Raw genomic sequence first — 20608 nt, 5'->3', positions numbered from 1 at the left:
TGAGACAATCAGCCAATTTAGGAAATATAAATCTTGATAGTTGAAACAGGTACAGCTTTTGCACCTTTGTAGCAAGTGTGTGGAGAGGAAAGAGTGTGGCTCATTGGTGTTGGGATTCCTGCAGAGGTCACTCCTGGTCTGGGCTGTGACTGGGGTGCCATCAGAGAGCGAGAAGCGGTAGAGTGGGGTCTCCGCATGGCCATTATGGAAAGCTGGAGCAGAAAAATTGATAATTAAATCCCTGCCAAAATGTCTGGCAACACAACACAGCATGAACATACTAACAACATAAACAGAAAGAGCTGCTGCAGGGACTTAATTACATATGTATGCACGCTGTTATGTAGTGTTAATGGCCAGAGCCTGGAGCCTCTGATGCAGTTACGAAACAGATTTTTTTACCCATACAACACAAGGGCATGGTTAGAGGTATTGCTCAACTTGATGACATGATGAAAGTTACAACTGCAATAACGTGTTATGGGTCTCTCACGGTCTACTTTTCCATCCTAGCCTAAGCATGGGCCAGATTCCGAATTCAAGGTATCCCGCGGAGAAAGACAGTACTACAGACAGGTGTGTGTGTGTGTGTGTGTGTGTGTGTGTGTGTGTGTGTGTGTGTGTGTGTGTGTGTGTGCGTGTGTGTGTGTGTGTGTGTGTGTGTGTGAGTGAGAGAGAGAGACACACTTATGCTTTCTCTCCTTACGTGTATATGTGCATCAGTAATGAAATAACAATAAGTGATTTTATAGAGTTATATCATATTATTCTTAGCAGAAGTAGTAGTATATGTTGTTCCTTAAAAATAGAATATATTGTGTTCAAAGAAAAAAAAGTTGATGTTTTTTCCCCAGACATTTAAAAATAACACATTTTAGAGCTGTAAACACAATACTGCGATACGTGATATTTTTGCTTAAGGTTATCATACCGTGAAAATCTCACACTGGCCCATGCATATTCTAGACATTTTTTTTATTATTCCCCCTTTTTGAAAACTGAAGGTTAAGTCTTTGATGTGCTGATTCTTAATCCACACATTTATTTCAATGAATCAGTCACTATCACTGGTAACAAACAAAACTACCATGCTGCAACTGCTCTGCAATTAAAAGCCCTCCAGTGTTGACTGTCTAAAAGCTTTTGATGTGAAGCTGATTGAGTTAACAGCAATTACAGCTGTGATAGTTTTGGCAAAGAATGCCTGACCAGAGGATGCTGTGTGTTAGATGAACAGCACCACCACAGAAACTGCTTTGGTTTAGCCCGGCCCCCAAACAGGACAATGAATACTGTGTGTCAGCCCAGTTATCATTCACTCTTACTGTGGACTAGGTAATCCATTCACCTGTAAAACGAGTGTGAAAATAAAGTTGCTATTGTATGCACCTGCTAATGGCGTTTGTAATGTTGTTGTAATGTATGTCATACTAATGAAATTTTTGGTGGTGGTCACTGAGTGATGGTGAAAATCGAGGTTACCCACTGTGACCCATCCACCATTGTGTCCCTGAGCAAGACACTTAACCCCTCGTTGCTCCAGAGGCGTGCGACCTCTGACATGTATAGCAATTGTAAGTCGCTTTGGATAAAAGCGTCAGCTAAATGAATAAATGTAAATGTAGATGGTAGGGAGGTGCAGAACTATATACCATCTTGATAGTGGCGTTTGTAGGACCACGGTTGTCCCTCACTTCGATTGAGGAACATCTGCATGCAGCGCCTCACCAGGTCCTCCCAGCCTGGACGCATAGTGGTATGAAGAGAGCTTTGCTGTTCAATTTCAATTAGTTTACCTGCAAAAGAAGATGCACCAATGGAATTACACAAAGGATAATGGCTAGTGGTGGTAAAGGATTCTATTTAAGATTCAAGTAAGATGGTGTGCCTAACAAAAACATTTCCACAGGTCATGTCACATGTATACAAAATGAATACACTTGGGGAAAGTACTTGCATCTATTAGATATAGATGACAGCAGCACATCCAGGTACTACGCTCCTGTGTCACGTCCCCTCTAATTTGACTGGTGATAAATTCAAATTCCAAGGTCTTTGCCAATTTAATAGCATAAAATGAGAATACTGTATTGCTTTTTAGCTATTAGGACCTCAAACCCTATGGCGGGTTAGGCAAACAATTATGTTTGTCGTAATAGATCAACAATAGATATGGTCTGCCTCTGTCAAAGCGGATGACCCTGACACATCTTACTGATTCTCCAGGTAATGTATTTCTGACATCACAGTGGAAACTTACCAGACAGTTCATGGCGCGTGCTAAACCTCTCTGTCCTCTCTACTGCAATGATGCGTCGTGCCACACAGATCATACAGGACTGTAAATCTGAGTAAAGACACAACACAATGTTAAGTCCTCATGTGACGATGCTGGAGGAGAAACTGGACATTTAAAATCTTACAAATCTGTTATTAGCAACATAGGCACAAATTGACCAATAAATGCAGGAGGCACAGCTATACACTACATCCTCTGCATGAATAAATGTACATTTTAATGGTTGTCACATATTAAATTGTTGTATTTAACTATTTAATCTGAAAAAAAAATTATATGACTTTTACCGTCTCCCTCCTCCATCATGGCCCGGGGCTGAGTGAGGGCAAAACACTGCATGTTCTCATAGCGTTGGGCCCCCGACCTCTCTTCTGACAACCCATGACCAAAGTTCACCAGCATACGACAGTTGAAGGTGTGGCTCTTCTGCCGGGGTGCCTCTCCACCCCACGATGCCCCATTTGGTGCTATGAAGAGAAATAGGCAACAGGTGAATAGATGACGATGACTCTGTGTGTTTGTGGAAAAGCATTCAGATGTTCAGTCATTTATACACAAGTGTGAGTAAGTGACCACATTTGAACGTACACTTAGATATGAGCTTTAGGATCTTTAATACTTTGCCCCCACACAAACCCATGTCTCACCATTTGACTTAGGCAGATTCTTGTGAAACTCCTCTCTGTCCTCATCATGGATGATGTTGTACACACTGGTGTTGATCAGCTCCTCCTGCTTGTACTGCAGGTACTGCGTCACGTTGTCTGACACAAATACTATGCTGCCCTCTCGGTTAACCACAAACAGAAAGCCATCCAAGGCCTGAGAACAACCACAAAAATGAAGAGTTAAATAGGGGGAAGACTTATTAATGCAAATACAATTATATTTACGCGCACACACACACACACACACACACACACCACCTTATCTGGTTACTGTTTTGCCCCATCTAGAAACCACATGAGACATTTCATCAACTTAAAAGTGAGCAACGAAAGGAAACGACTGGTCCAGCATATGAACAGGAGCTAATTGGTGTTGAGTCTTTTGCCCCAAAGCTGACCTGTAGGAGCAGCGGCCCCAGATGGTCCTTGTCAATGACTCCTTGACCAGTGGAGGATACATCCGCCTTCTGGACATCGTCATCACTGCAAGAGTTCTTTCCTGAGGACAGACAAAACAGATAACACACCTGATGGAGAGAATTGTCATTTTACAACAGCTATCTATTGCTGCGTTTCCACTGCATGGTATGGCTCAGCTCGACTCAATTTGCTCTTTTTTGTTTTTCCATTGTGGATAGTACCAGGTACTTTGTTTGGTTTCACCTTGGTTCCAAGTGAGCTGAGCCGATACTAAAAGGTGGCATGAAAACACTGCAGACTACTGACTGGTCCGATGGAATCACTAAAGTTTTAGTCACTAAAATTGTCCCTCACACAACACAGGACATCCTGCACAAACCTGCCATTTTTTAATAGCCATGCTACCATCAATAGTGACTGCTTATTCACTTAACCTAGATTTTTAAAAATGAAAGCCCAAACCATACCGTGGTCAATTGACAAAGAGCAGACGTATCAAGTACACCGTGCCTGTTATAAGAGTGGCACAGCTACTTTTTGTGTGCATCGCAGGTGTGTGATTGAGCGACTGCGACAGAGAGACAGCAAAAAGTCAAAGTGAATGCAAGCAGAGCAGAGGAAAACAAGGTTAGCGGTGAAGTCGTCAGTTTAGCAGTAAATGTACAGTGTGTGTTATGGGTAGTAGTAGAGTGAAGTTGAGCCGTACCACGCAGTGGAAACACGTCATTTGTCTTTGGATCTTTTATTTGGTACTTTATATTACAGATCATTTCCACGGTGTAACTCAACAAGAAAAGCTGCTCTTCAGAAGGCAAAACTTGGTGCCAGTGACCTTAACTTTGAAAAGTGCACATGGCCTGCATGTTTTTGTCTACAGTATAAAGGATTATACTGTTTGTCATGATTTCATTGCAACTATTCCGTGATTTCCAGTTGGCTGCGAGAGCTCTTCACTTACACAATGAAATAAAAATACTTTTTCTGGCCAGCAGGTGGCAGCATGAGTCATGGATGAATGGTTAGCATGCCATTCTATTTTTAAAATCACCATGTGTCTGAGGCTTTGTTAGATACCACTCTATATAGCAGGGTCATCTGTGGCGCTAAGCAAGACGACAAATAATGTTACACTGGCTTTAATTACATTTCCAACCAAATTAGCTATAAAAGCAAACATAGCTGAAAGAGCAGTGATTGACATAAACAAGGAGACACCTCAGAGCAAAGATGCGAAAACAAGGGGAGGGAAAAGGTGTGTTAAATGGACAACAGACAGAAAAAAGAAGGGGGAAAAAAAAGAAAGGCCCTCCATCATATCCGTCCTGTAACTATGGCAACCTGGCAGCATAACACCTGGGCCAGCAGTAGCCAGCTGTGACCCTCTGGGTAGATTCCAGCGTGATTGCTCTCTCTCTTCCTTACCCACTTAACCTCACAGATCTAATCTCAACCGAGCTAAGACAGGTGGAAGAAAATATCCTCCTTTGTGTATCCAATCATGTAAAATCTGCAAAATGATTGGAAAATGGCCTAGGGAAAGAAGCGACTCTCTATAAGGTCTGATTTCTGAGTCACCGGTGTCTCCCACCAGTCTCCCAGAGAGAAGCAGCGTTTGGCACTAACAGATACACTCTGTCGCTGACAGCCTTGAGCCATGACCACCAAGGATTGCTCTCAATTACTGGTGTCCATTTACCCCGAGCAATACTGGCTGTCAATCTGAAGCAGTCTGGCCCTGAACCAAATACACCACTTCATCACTAGCATCATCTGTCCTGCAGTAGGGTACTTGACAAGATTCAGCCTAACTTAATTCACTGTTTACTCCCCAAAAGCAATACAGAAAAATATGATATGTTTTGTATGTGGCTTTGTGCATGGCCAGGAGTGCATGGCTGTAATTTGAACTGTGGAGGTACCTTGCTCTTTGATTTGTCTGATCTGCCTCACAGTCTCCTTGAGGATGGCACATTTGTCAGGCTTGACGTTGAAACTGTCGATGTTGGAGAGGTTGGCAGAGATGAGCTCAGCCAGCTCCTCGATGTACTTGCTCTCCTGTTCCCTTCTACGCTTGTCACACCTGCCAGGGCGCCAAGGGGATTAGACATGTTGCCATGACAACCTCACTTCCCCATGCCACGTCCGTATGCAGGCCATACGGCCGGGGCTCAGATGCTTCAGATATAGGAGGACTGAAGCGACCTCATGCACTTGCTGACATTCACGTCAAAAACAGCAGCAGACAAAGTGGAGTGATATGTGATCGACACTTAACAACAACGACAACAGAAGTTACAGCACTTACCCTAAGCCCGGTGTGTCACAGGTGGACAGTTTACGTTTGCGGTTGGAGCACAGTGGCTCCAACGTGTTGTCTCCTACGCCACTCATCTTCAGCGCACATCAGCACCTGAAAGCACACACATCATATATATATGTATACACACAGATCCAGGAGGTGCGACATGATCAGAAGAAATGAACTCAGTGTGGCTTTATACATTCATATCTGTGTGGTACAATCTAATCAAAGGACAAGTGTGGATTGGAAAGTGCCCTCAGCTGTCATTCTTTGCAAAGTCCACTCAGAAATTACACCAAATTCAGGCAAACCTTAAAAGATTAGTGTCAAGTTATTAAGTAAAAAAATATCAACAAAATCCCCAAGCTATTGAGGTTATTAATGAAGTGACTTCCATGGGAAGAGTAGATTGTAGAATCCTACAGATTTATGAGGGTGGACTATCCAGTTAGTAGAGCAGCCTTGGTTCTTGCTTAGTACTTGATGGAAATGAAATCTCATCTATTCCACTGCGAGAAGCGACTGATGATGATGTAGTGATTTGGAGCCTCGGGGGAGATGGGTCATCCTGTGTTCAGCCAGCCTGCCCGCTAGAATGATCCCACTCTGCTTGCAGCAGCAACACACGGACACACTGCATATACAAACCATTTCCAGTGCACTTACATGTTCAGGCATGTCACAGCACAGTTTGTAAGAGAGATGAGTGCTAGTAGCTACTGTCCCAGCAAGGCACATATTCACCGTGCTGCCTTTTTGTCTAACTGCCTGGGACTGCTCGACCAAGACGTACACACTGCTTAGGCTTGTGTAGCCTGGAAGCAGTCCAGGCGAGGCTCCACAGCGCATTTCAGGGACTAGCAAGAATTATCCCTCTTCCGCATTCTCTTTACTCTGCATTCTCCATACTAGGCTACATCCGTTCTTCTAACTAACTGCTGCTTCCCCCGATACCATCCTAAGACAACCCCTCCCTTCTCTCTCTCCCTCCCTCCCTGGGTGTAGCAGTTCTGGACTGGGGACCCTGCCCTTGTTTTCTTGCTCTGGCATTACCCTGTGTTTGACCCCCCCAGAGTTCGCATTAGAGGAAACCTCTGTAGCCAGCCTCTAAGGTCATTGCGCCTTCCTATTCCCACCCAAAGACACACACACAAAGCTGTAGCGTGCAGCTGTACAACCAGATTGTTCTACTAAAACCCTATTCTGGGCTTTGTGTCTGCATGTGTGAATATGCACACACACACACACACACACACACACACACACACACATGAGTGCTCTTAAACACAGAGTGAGCTCATTCCAGAGTGGAAAAGTATAGAACGGATGGGAGCCATTATGCAACTCCTGCTCTGCTAGTGCAGGCTTGGACATGCAGCCCAGTCACCCACTGCCACTACTACTTCTAGAAGAGCACAAAGTCTCAGACACGCACTCTGCGCCATAAATCTGCATCGCATGCTGCTTGTCGGTCTATCTTTCACCACCCCTCTCTAAAACTGCCTGTCCTGCTCCGGCTGTGACTCTCACTGCCCTCCCTTCTCTCTCTCTTCCTTCCTTCCTGCTTTCTGTCCTAAGGCTCACCTCTGCAGCAGTGGAGACAGATGACATCAGCCCTCAGTCAGCCTCACATCCTGAAACGGACAAACAGCAGAGCTGGGGGCTGCTGGGGGTCTTTCTGAAAGCAGGGAATGCATGTGTGCGGTACAGTTTCTACTCTGGTCATGGGGAAGTAATGCTGAAAACCTGAGAAAATGTAAACAGGCTTCAACACGGGAAAGCAACTTTCTCTTTGTTACACACTTCACCAAAACAACTATGATCTCATGGGATTTCTGCATGGCACACTTTTTGTGTTCACAATTGAATGTTTCAGTGGTTCACTCACATTGACATTTTTCACTTTCTAAAATTTTTAATTACTAAATATGAAAACAACAGTGCTAGAGCAAAGTGAAAGACGTTGAGCAGCAGCCCACCAAAAAACCGCAGATGAGTCTTAACAGGCCTGGCAGTATGCCACTGACCTGAATCAGAGCTTCATTTGACGATGTGAAACTTGCTCAGGGACAAGATGAGATATGTTGCACAAACAGTCAGGTACACAAGCGGCAGCTGCCAATATGAGCAACATCTCATAGTTAAAAATAAAATGATCTTAATCATTAATGGATTGTCCACCTGGGGTGTGTGTAGGAGTGTGAGAGTGTGTGTTTTTATACATAACCAACATGCTCACCTTGACCAGTACAAACCCCAGTCAAGCTCCATCCAGGTTCTAGTGTCGCCTCAATGTCTCAACATCTCCTGAAATTTAGAAAGAGAAAATAAAAAGGTCATGAACTGTGGTGGTTTCTGAATGTCTGGATGGCTCCTGCTTCCTATGAAAATGGCACAAGCTCTTTATATGTTTTGCTTTCACAGATATTCATGGGAAAAACTGATTTCTAAAATTGCACAGGAAGCCACAGCAGATAGCATCCTGTTTGCGTCCTCCCCTCAGCCCGTTCCACTGCGTCATCACTTCCCTTTCCTGGAAATGTGGCGACTCATCCACCCTATTTACATATTCTGTTCATCAGGTTGGTTCCCTGTCGCCCTGGTTCCTATTCACACCTTGTATGATTGCTGCTGGCCATCAGAGGCTTTCCAAAGCTTAGCTAACTCAGCATTAAGAGAACAAGACAAGTGTGCAAATGACTCCATTCTCAAAAAGGTCAGAAAATTCCTGCACAAATAAACCAAACGCTGTTTGGTCAGAGACGTTCCCTCACTGTGCAGTAGTGTTTTATTTCTTACTATGTCATTATTAACCTTTCTTTCCTACCATTTAAAAAAAAAAATACAATGCTTATACTACCTTGAGAAACACTGGTCAGACACAACACAAGTGCTAGCAACCATTCTGTCAAAGCTTTCATAACCTTCAGTACTTAACAGTCCTGTTCATAATCACAATAAAGAAGTCCCTCTGGGGTTTTGTGTTTTCTCATCAGAGCAACTGGATAATTGTCTCTCCCTTGAGCTGGTCACCAACATCTGTGTGTACAGCTTTTCCATTTCAAAATAGCAGAAACAATTTTACACTCTGATAATAAATTTTGCTGATGGTTTGGGTTTTTTCTAGCCACATTTTCATATCGATGGACCTGCCACAGGGTCCTAATACAAAAACTGGGAGGGCCTGGTCCTCAGTGCTTGGGTACAAACTTCTCCCAAATCCACTGACCTTTAGCACCATCATCCTACTGCCGCAGATAAGCCTGTCAGATGTTCTTTCCTTCATGAAAACTAATAATCACACTGCTCTAAACACAAATGCTTTATAATACAGCTACATTAATGTGTGACTTTAAGAACAAAATAGTGTTCTCTAAGGAAATGCTAAATAAAATTACAAAAAACCCCAACAACAACAACTTGGATTTGATCAATATTTCAACTCTGAACAGGAAAAATAAGTTATATCATGATGCCCCCATTTAGTTGTTGTCTTGTTAGATATAAGTCTAACTCACAACAATCATAGCCACACACAGTTTGTGTGTGTGTGTGATCCTTCACCACAGACCACTGATCACATCAGTCCTAAATGCCGAGCTGCTACTGAGCTAATGCTGCAGCTGAATAATTTAACAAAGAGAAAGAGAGAAAAGCGTTCCCTCTCTGTCAACTGTCCGAACATGGTTTATTAATTCTAAGTCGATTCTTGCTAACACCAAAACAATTCACTACAAACAATTTCAAACCAAGAGTGAAAAAGCAACGTGGGAACATTTTTTAGCATCTTTTTCATCATTACTGTTGTTAAACTTTGTTAATGCCTGTGGGGGTTTTTTGTCCTTGTTTACTGACACAGGTACAAACACACGCCACACATGCATGTTGGTTTACGCGTAATACAAATCAGAAGATATAAGCACTTGTATGAATATGGTCCGCAGGAGGGGAAGGAGGAGTCAAAGCAGACTGAGTAGAATATATATAAGGGGAGGAAAAGGGACAACTGGGAGGGGAGGGAGAAGAGACGCTGCACTGACTGCAACTTGTTTTGTTTTAAAATAAAGACATCTGCACCGAATCTGAAGACTTTTTGTAAAATGAAAACTTTAATTCTATTTCAATGTGGTACCAAGAAAAACAAAAGAGTCAGACTGCAAAGCAACAACTTATTAAAGCTACAGTGAAATGGTTCGCATAGTTAAGTGCAAAACCGAAAGGTGCAGATGTGGGTAATGCTGACTGCTGTTGAGTAGAAAAATTATTGGGCTAAGAAATAAAGTTATGGGGTGTTGATGCTAGTCAGGTCTGTACCCAAAGTTTTATGGTCTCAATCACTACTTTCAAGTCTTCTACGAAAGGTAAATTCTGAGTTGTAAATGTATAAAATGTGCGTTTGTCGTTTGTCGATAATCGTTAACTGCAGCCCTACTTGCAATAGATCATCCAATGTCCTTTAAATTAAATGTAATGTATAGGGTGTCCCTGAATGATTATATTAAAAAATTTAGACGTGATAATGGCAATATTCTGACTTGTTGACGTAATGACGTCATACACACAGCAACAACACATTTGGCTGAAAGCTAAAGTAACATTGCTAGCGGCTCCAAGGTGTAGTGGTTAGTTCCAAACAGGGCAGAGACTTCAGTTCTGTGATGGTTTGTTTACAAAAGATCAGATGTACAGAAAACCATGGTAATATTTAATAACTACAAGAAGACTAAAAACAAAATGGTGCAATACAGCAAAACCGCCAAACCACCACCAAATCAATTTCCCCCACTCAAGCAGAAGCACCCTTTTGAGTACGAGGAGAACTCAACAGTTATTGTGATTTCTAAACCATAAATAAGTTTTAGCATTTTGTCATATTGTCAAAAATATCAAGAATAACTAACATAGACTCAATATTGACACTAAAATATTGCATATATTTGTCTTGAAGTTAATGTAAAGCATCCCAAAATTTACTTTGTTATTATCCTCTATAGGTGTTAGTGGCAATATAAATGTTGATAAATTGATAAAATAAATCATACTTATTTTGTTCGAATAAAACAAAAAGATTTAAAAACAAAACAGAAAAGTTATCTTTTGGGGCACCTTTTTACCTCTATGATAAATTATTTAATTTTAATTCAGTTATAAACTCCTGGACTTTAATAGCGTCTGTGTTTCAGCAGGTTTTCTGCTCATGTTTAAAATGTTCTACACATTCAGAATCTCTCCCACATATCTGTGTTCTCTGACATGTCAAGAAAAGACTAACATCAATATTCATAATATTTTTTAAAGGTCTACCTCACCTATAGTCTGCTGTGCGCCCCTTCGGACTGTACTGAATGAGACAAGTGCGCTGCACTTCATCGGAGCTACAAACCGAAACTAATACTTGTGATCAGGAAATCTCAGCACAAATCCACGTTAACTTCTACAGCTCTGATAAAGTGCAGCTCAAAGTCCCAAACAGAGCCAGAATGTGCTTCAGGTTTTAGATGTTTATAATGCAGAACTCTACCAGCGAGTCTGCTGACTGCGTCTCAGCGCGCGGTAGCTGGGGGGGTATGCAGTATGAGAAGCTGGACACCGTGTAGTGGCAGACAGAAGTTTTAATATACTTCTTTATTATTTATTTAATTCTGTATTTATTTGTGAGATATTTCTGAATTTGACACATGAAAATTGACCGTGCTTCTTTTAAATGGGCACTGACTGAGCTTTGACAGTGAAATGCTTGTTCAGCTGGTCCGATGGGACAGACAATTCTCCTGAACTATAAACCACATTGACTAAGGGGTTTTGCCTCCTTCATCCAAACTTCCCACCAACATCCCACTACTCATGTACTAATTTTGTGTTAGAAAACAAGCAATCATAACAGACATATTATCTTACAAGGATACAGCGTTGCATGCCTCTCGTATCAACCATGACTTCACTTGTACTTTAGTAAGAGTAAATTAAGGGAGCGTAGGGAGTAGGGTGCCACTCAATGTAATTTGTTTTTCAACATTTTCCATGTGCCACCCCCTCATTCTGTTCCTTTTATGATGCATAATACCTGTGAAAAGTTTCATTCAGATATAATAATATTTACTGGTAGCTCAAAAATTTCTCTACCAAAATAAATCAATCCTTGAGTAAGTATTGTTATCATTTAACTGTTATTTTTCATATTCTAATCTGTGTTATTATTTTGTTTAAATACTATGTAATCAGAATGATATTTTTGGGTTAGCACTGTAGCAGCTGTGGTCAGTAGTATAGTTAACTCTGTGCAGGGTCGCGAGGGGGCTGGATCCAATCCCAGCTGTCATTGGGCTAACCCTGGACAAATTGCTAGTTCATCACAGGGCTAACTCATAGAGACAAACAATTCACACATACGTTCACACCTAAGGGCAATTAAGAGTCACCAATAAACCTATGCATATCTTTGGAAGGTGAGAGGGAGCAGGAGAACATGAAGAGAACCTACACAGACACAGGGAGAACATACAAACTCTGCAAAGAAAGGCCTGGGCCTCGATCCACGGACCTTCTTGCTGTGAGGCGAAAGTGCTAACCACTACCACCACCATGCTGCTTCTGTGTATCATGTTATACTTAATTATTCTCATTTTTAGCACCACCTACCAGTTATTTTCTGGTACAGTAAAGAAGTTCACTTCAAGATAGGTCACGTAACGAGATGGCCTCTTCTGCAGCTGTTGCTTTTATTTCTTGGAGCGCAGCGTTCAGGCTCCCAGAGCTTTCCACCGGGCTTGGTGATCTACAGTCTGAACATTTCCCTGTTTTGCCCCCAATTCCGAAACTGTCATATATGGTAAATGGTCTGTATTTGTATAGTGCTTTTCTAGACTTTTGGACCACTCAAAGTGCTTTACACTACACCATATTCACCCACCTATGAGCAGAGACCGAACTGCTCATCAGAACAATTAACTAATTCACACACTTTACATTTATTCATTTAGCTGACGCTTTTATCCAAAGCGACTGACAATTGCTATACAAGTCAGAGGTCGCACGCCTCTGGAGCAACTAGGGGTTAAAGTCTTGCTCAGGGACACAATGGTGGATGGGAGTGGGGTGTTGAACCCAGGTCTCTTACATCAAAGGCCTGTGTCTTATCCACTGCACCACCACTACACTTTCAAACTGATGGCACAGCCACCAGGAGAAATTTGTGGTTCCCAACCTTCCGGTTAGTGGACGTCCGCTGACTTATGCCACTTCAACACTTCCCTAATTAAGGTCTATCTGGTTTGCATGTGCATGTGTTTTGTCCTCTTCATAGAAATCTGCAGTTACTCTGTGGGCTGAAAACACATGTAGATGTTGCTAAAGCTGCAATGCAGTCATTCTATGGACACCTATGGATACTTATTAACTTATGAAGTAACTGTTAGCAGCCATTTGTCTTTTTGAGGATTTTTGCATTATTCTAACTTGTGATATTAAAGTTAATATTACATGATAAAATCAGAAAATGTTGAATATTGTAAAACTTTGTCAGTGTTGAGCTAACAGTAAATATTATTAAAATACATCCACATTTTGTCAACTTTGTTTTTGTCACATTATTAACACATTTGGGGAGTGGGAAGATTAAAATTTGAAACTTTATTTTTGAGTGGCACCCTAGTAGGGAGCATCTCCAATGACATTTTTGTGTTCTCTCAGAGAGTGATTCTGCAGCCTCAGCATTAATAATTGTGCCAGGCAACGAATCTTAGCTAGCTTAACTAGCTGACTTGTTCTGCTAAAAAGCATGTGAAGCATTTTTTGAAGACTGTTATGCTTAGTGGATGGCTATGATGACTCTGGGGTATTTTTGCAGTCAGATTGAAACAACCCTGTACTTTTCAAATGATAACAATAGTCACTGAATTTACTGTGTTTGAAGGGACCATATGAGGAAATGAGCGATTAATGTCGTTTCCCCCGCATCACTACCAGGTATAAGCAAGAGATCAAATCACCCTTGTGGATCTCTAAACAAAAATGCCCATTCTCTTACAGATACAATGCTGTTGAGATTATCTGCGTAAACTTGGTACTAAATGACATTTTTCTGCATTCTGCAGTATCAAAGCATTTCAGTTAGATCATAAAAAAACAGGCCAGAAGTGCAGCAGTGTCAGTCAGGACCTGAATAGAGAAGAAGACATTCCTGCTCAGCCTGAAATAAAGCATGCAATCTGAGATCCCTGAGACAATGAGTGGCAGGCCCAACAATAAACACTGACCCACCCAAAACAAAGATCAGACAAAGTAGGACACACACACACACACACACACACACACACACAATTTAGGACCCCCAAAACACAGCCAAAGCACATGTGGCTAAACGGTCTTTATTATAATTGTGTGAAAGAGAAGGGGTTTGAGGGTATGGAAAATAATGAAAAAAGTAGTTAGCAGTAAGCTTCTTTGTTTTCAAAATCATGGCATTGAGCTACTAGAAGCATTTAGCATCATTACTTCACTGCACTCAAACACAGGCACACACACAAGGTAATAAAACAACAAAAGGTGTCCACTTAGGTTTAGGACATCAAGAGCAAAAAGGAAACAAAAAGGACAGAATTACTTCCCGTTTTTCTTCAAAGAACTTAAGTGCAATTGGAGCTCACACCAAACCTATCCTCAATGTCTTATTCAAGAACAAATCCTGGTGATTCTGAACTCGTGTTTTGCTGAACCCAAATGTCGACCCTTCAGACTTATGACTTGTGAACTGGTGGCTAACATAACAGATAGGGACCCTTTTACACCACACATGTACAAAGAAAAAATTAAAAAAACCATTTGGAGATCTAGACCCTGCAAGCTAAGCAGACTTCTGTAATGTGACCTACAGTTCTCTGTCCATGCTAAAGGTTGGGCTGCCTTTATTACTGGTTTGATGTGTAACAGGCTGAGGAATGCGTTGTCTATTAGAACCCACTACTAAATAAAATAATGTCCACAACAACGAGTAGTTAACGAGGATCACCTTGTGGAGCCTGTTAACACCAAATGAATCCTGCACTGAACTTCATATTACTAAATTAATCTAAATAAATCACAACCATTTCACGATGGATTTATGAGTCTGTGGCGTACTGGAACCTGTAATATTATGCTCCCATTTAGCCTTGGAAGTAGGTTAGCAAGCTGTCAGGCCATAACAAAAAGGTAAATAAACATTGTTCTGTGCTGAGAAATCAAATAGTCACAACAAGTAGGACCCTGTGAAATCGGCTTAAATGTTTTCCAGACTGCATTTTATTTTTTCCCCCAAACGCCATGTTTTCTGCTTTAATTTTGCTGAATTCTGTTCTCTTACAATCGTAAGCACATTTTGTCATCACAGAGTGTGTAATCACTATCAATGAATTTGCTGTATCCTGCAAAGAGAAATTTTCAAATGTATGTGCAATTATTTATGGGAACAATTCACAACAAATGTATTGCAACAGCAGGATAATAAAATACTTTAATACTATTTATAAGAGGGGATGATTCACAATGAATGCAATACATGTACTGTGTATTGTCCAACTAAATAGGCTTTCGCATGGGCAACGCTCCTCCTTGTTTGGAAAGCTTTAGACTTAAGTGCTGTGATAAAAAAAATCTTACAATGCTAGGGGAAGCCCAGATTTTTATAAACAGCATCCATATTGCAGATTCCATGATATTTTTGCAGTACAACAGTTGATTCCATTTTCATTATCAAATGTGCAATTCGGATTGTGTTTTCCGCATCACGGATATCATAGGCCCCCAAACAACTTGGTTAGCTGCACAGTCTAACGTTAGCAGCTTAATTTAGAGCAGGTCAACAAACTGTTGAATCTGTTCCTTGCAGCTTTGCGAAAAAAGCTTTAGCAAAGGGTCAACAGCAAATTTTCTTTGTTATATCGTCACTTCAGCGAGCCCCCTAATGGTGAGATAGGTGACACATATGCATGATTCAATGGTATTGTGCCCTTCTGACCCTCAGCAAGGCAAAATAAGTGTTTCTTCCATCCATATTAGTAAATAAAAGCATGAAACCCTGAAAACGTGACCACATATAAAACACTTTCAAATGTCTGACTGCTGAGTGCGAGTAAAATATGTTTCTTTTTAGATAGTTAATTAATGCTGCATTGTAGATGAATAGACAATGAAATCAGATTATAAAACTAGCTTTACATTTTGAATCAAAAGTTAACTTAGGAAAGGATCCTTGCCATAGCACACCCACAGTGTTTGACATTTGGGAACTTTCAATGCTGTGCACTCCATGCTGGAACCAATAATTTTGTTACCCTTGCTATTTGGCAGGAAAAACAAGGGACCATAGACGACATCACTGTTCTTGCTTCACATAATTTAGAATCAAATTTCACAATTCTTTGTAACTATATATCATCTTGAAATTTTGGGGGATTCCCCCTTAATTTCAAGGGAAGATAACTTCCAGAAGCAAACATTTTTCATAGAGCTGAATGCACCCTTGTTGTTGGTGAATATTGCTTATTAGCTGTTTTCCTGCCAACATTATACGCAATTTTAATGAAACATGGGTTAGTGGGACTAAACTGGAACCAGAGGGGTTTGATGGCCAGATGGAGAGTGCCGCCACACAATGAGATTCAGGGATGGGGAGGACATATGTCAAGCATGTGTGTACAAGTGTTGATTTTGAAAATGTGAAGCTGTAAATTGTCCAGAAAAGGCCTCCATTTAGATGCTGAGGCAGTTTTGAAATTCTAGCAAGGCTAGAAAAAAAACCAGACTAAAAACACAGGCTATGTGTCTGCGTTTGTCTGTAGTGTGTCTGGTAGAAGATCAAGATATGTCTCTCTCTATTCATCTGCATACTTTTAATGTGGAAGTCTGAGCTGTGAATTGACACATACAAAACAGCTACCAAGCCTAATTTGTTTAATTTCTGTTTGACCAAATTAATTCACTTAGACAGTCAACAGGCGTGACTGATTTTGAGTTAATATTAAAGTGCACAAGGAGCAGTTCACCGTGGAATAAAGCAAACCTTTGAAAACTACAGTAGTGACGCAAATATGAGAGAAGGAAGGGAGGTGGAGTTGGGAAAGCTGCCCACCCTCACAGAAGCTTATTGGAGTTTGTGAAGCATTTAAGAAAGGCAATAGTAAGAAGCATTAAGGCATCCGGCATGAGGGACTGACCAATTAAGGCCTAACATATGTGACAAACATACATGTGTAAAAGGTCAGCTATGTTGTTCACATTTAAACAGTTTCCAAATCTATGTCAGACACAAACGTGATGAAAAATAAATGTGAGGGAATTATCAATAAATCAAACCCTGCTTAGCCCATCTGTGACTCATTTACACTGCAAAACAACATTCTGTTGACATAAATTGTATTAGAGGTTTTCTCATAAGACAAATTCATAAGTGCACAAAAACAAAACAAAAAAAACAGTAATGTATAAAAACACTGGACAGTTATTTGTCCTAGTGGTAGGTTTCCTCAAACTTGTAGTGTACATGATGTCCATAGGTGAATGGTTGAGGGAGAGAAGGTGGTTCAAAGCAGAGAGAAACTGCCTTCATAAGATTGCTTTTCTCCTAGAAAAAACATCCCCCACCCGTGTCCAGCACACACAGAGCTCAGAGCTCAGACAGACTGTGTGTGCATCTCCCCATTTTTCTCACACAAACTGCAACGTGTAGAAAAACCAGAGAAAATAAATGAAGGTGGAAACAAAGAGATGGCAGATTCCACTGTGTGTGTGTGTGTGTGTGTGTGTGTGTGTGTGTGTGTGTGTGTGTGTGTGTGTGTGTGTGTGTGTGTGTGTGTGTGTGTGTGTGTGTGTGTCACACATGCATCTCCAATAACTATCCATCATTATTACGAACAAAGAGGATAAAAGGAACAGGAAAGGACCCGCGCGGTCACAGATTTGACCAGCTAAGTCATTGCATAGCACCACCGTTACACTGTGTCTCAAACAACCCCTCCATTTTCAATAAGCTTGACATGTTTACGGCGAGGTGATGAGTATGAGGACACGGCATCTTCCAGAGAAGACCGCAGCAACAATATGTAGACAGTTACGCAAGGCTAATATTATGGAAATTAGTTCATTAATCAATGGCTAAACAGCCTTTTATCTGGAGAGCCAGAGAACCAGGGCCTGTCAGCCTTCATGCTGCCCTGTCTGATAACACACACATCTTTACTAGCAACTGATGCAGTGAGAGGAGAAATCTCACCCATTGTAATTACTTACATTGTAATTACATTTTTTTTTTTAAAATGACCTTATGTTTATATACAAATATGCATATGAAAGACTCTGCTTGGTTTTAGCTTTGTTTTTTTAGAAGCAGTGTGTATGATTGTGTACACGTTTCAACTGTGCCACTCAGTAAAAAAGCAGATATTCATTTTCAGACCGCAGCGCCGACGATTTTCTCTCTTCCCTTCCTCCCTCCCTCTTGCTCCTGTGTCTTTCTCTCCTCCCTCCCTGTGCTCCTGTCTCCTCCTCCCCCTCTCCCCACCGTCCCCGTTGGATTGGTGGAGTAAACACAGGAAGAGAGCGGGCTCTGTTCCACCACGCCAGAGCTGGGCGTTCCTGCAGAGCTCCTGCGCCGGGGGTCAAAAGTTTACTGTGGTTTTCATTTCACCTTTCCTCAGCCAATCACAGCGCCACACTACAGCGCCTGAACTCTGACCCCGGCAAAGAATTCTACTCAAAAGATGGTCTGACGCCAGTAACATAACTGCACCCCCTCCCATCTCCGATTTTTCCCCTTACTACTTCTTTTCCTTTCTTTCAACTGGCTAGTTTCATGTGTTGACAGAGCCTAGGTGAAAAAGATTCCAGAAATGTGACAGAGAGCAGTGACAGAACTGGGATTTTTAATCATCACAGCCATATTTTATTAGAAAACTATCAATACCTGCATTCTTTTATTTCCCAAGGAACATCTAGTCATAGAAAAATAAACGACAAAACGTAAATGAACGACCCAAAAAGCTCACGACAATCACGAGGACCATTTTAGCCCGCTTTGTTTCAATCCCAGTGCCATAAACCCCACAGAATTATGGATTATAAAAACACAGAACATAAACCTAATCCCTGTGCACTTGATAAGGTCCAATACTCTACTACCAGTTTCCCTTCTTTGAGTTCCTTCATCTACATGCCTACCACATGCCACTCAGTTCCAGGTTAACACTATTAAAAGTGTGTTTAAATGACTTATGAGGAAAGGCGGGATACAGGGGTCACAAGGACCAAGTGCTGAAAGACATCCAGAAAAGGCAAATGGAGGCTTTTGTCACAACACTCTGTTTATGAATCGAAGCAGAGTTGCTCCGTCTGACTGGACACAACCACATTCGCACACATGCTGAACGTTAATCCTGTGGGTTTGTTTTTGTCTTGGTGACACTGCACTCTGTTCCCATCTGCTGAGTGATTAAGCCTGCCCTGCTAATCAAGTCCCTCGCACTGTAAGGGAGCGGGCAAAGGACGGCACACGCCGATCGAGCTGACACAGGCTGGTATCCGCTTAAAACGGCATTCTTAGTTTCCCCAAGAAAAAAAAAAAGAAAAAAAGAACAAAAAGTAAAAAGGTTCAGGGTCAGTGTTCCTGTAGAACCACATGTTGCTCCAAATGAAATCAAATTTGATGGGTTTAGAAAGGCTTTTAAACTGTCAAACCAAAAGTATGAATACATGAAAATATACTACAGTCTGTTAATTTTCTGATGTCTTAATGGAACAGCCTATAAAGGTGGAGGACTCAACTTCTGCCAGATCAAAAATCCTCCATCATAGACCAACACTTTTGTTACAGAATTTTGTCAAACTGGTCTTGGGACCCCACATAGACGCAAAATAATTGCTAAACGGCTCCAGTATGGGGCCTGTTACAATCCTAGTAACTGTAGCTCTTCTATAGTCTTATTTAATTTAGAAAAAGGCAGAAGAACTGGTCCCTGTCAGACACATCCAACACCAAGTATAAAACAGTAACGTGTTATTGTGTAGTGTAAATGTTATTTGTAGCATTGCTGTGAAACTGTGGACACATTTTCCCTAGAGTATCTGTAGTAAAATTACACCACATAATGTCATTAAACTGAATCCACTGGATCAAAATATTTACACAATCACATCTGTAGTACAAGGAAAATACAGTATCCTATATCTTACAGGACGTCACAACACAAAACCAAGGTGAAATTCTTACGACAGTCTTCCCAGAATGTGCTGTAGATCATCATGCAAGCTCATGTGTGAAGTTCACCATGATAATGGACCGTTGAATGTGTACAGGCTTTAGTAAGAAATTTGCATGGCAGCTTATACAGCAATACACTATGTAGGCTATACTGCTAAACTAGTAATGACAACTAGATCCAAATATAACACTAACTTTGCATCCTGTACTGACCCTCTTGTTACACTACTTGTTATTACTCCATTTGCTTGTCTATGAAAGGAAATTTATTGAAGCTTACAAAACCATGTGGGTTGACTTCATCCACATTGTGACAATACACACTTTGAACTGTCACACTGTGTTTTTGGCCCCCATAACTATCAAAGCTGCCATTTCGACTTTCGACTCATAAATTGCTCTAAGTAATGTTTAGCTTTCATCCAATTTCAGGGGTGGCCACATGGAACAGGGCAGTATCAGCATAGTGTAGACTGTTACATAGGGTGTTAGACATTGTCTCATTTTTTGAGATTCTGATTGTACTCTGATTGTACTGGTTGTTACTGAATCTCAGTTTTGATTCGAGCCCCTTCACAAGTCACTGCTCTATGACATCATAAGATAAGATAACATAAGAAAACCTTTATTTGTCCCACAGTGGGGAAATTGCGGTTTGCAACAGCAAAGACAAGAGCAGAGATAGATAA

At 41.2% G+C, this 20608-nt stretch overlaps 1 protein-coding gene across 1 annotated transcript in view; it reads right to left on the bottom strand.

Moving 5' to 3' along the window:
• The window catches only part of LOC123987268 (nuclear receptor coactivator 3-like), a 37325-nt gene that overhangs the window by 9185 nt on the left and 7532 nt on the right, over positions 1–20608 (bottom strand). Inside the window, exons 2-10 of the mRNA XM_046076001.1 lie at positions 7929–7996; positions 5693–5797; positions 5307–5467; positions 3366–3466; positions 2947–3121; positions 2587–2766; positions 2261–2347; positions 1653–1796; positions 65–212 (exon numbers count right to left, since the gene is read on the bottom strand). Coding sequence (XP_045931957.1) covers positions 65–212; positions 1653–1796; positions 2261–2347; positions 2587–2766; positions 2947–3121; positions 3366–3466; positions 5307–5467; positions 5693–5778 — 1082 coding nt within the window. The 5' untranslated portion in view covers positions 5779–5797; positions 7929–7996. The remainder of the gene's footprint in view (positions 1–64; positions 213–1652; positions 1797–2260; positions 2348–2586; positions 2767–2946; positions 3122–3365; positions 3467–5306; positions 5468–5692; positions 5798–7928; positions 7997–20608) is intronic.

This window comes from Micropterus dolomieu, linkage group LG18, assembly GCF_021292245.1.
Source record: "Micropterus dolomieu isolate WLL.071019.BEF.003 ecotype Adirondacks linkage group LG18, ASM2129224v1, whole genome shotgun sequence".
Taxonomy (NCBI): Eukaryota; Metazoa; Chordata; class Actinopteri; order Centrarchiformes; family Centrarchidae; genus Micropterus; species Micropterus dolomieu.
This window is presented reverse-complemented; position numbering and strand designations above follow the sequence as displayed.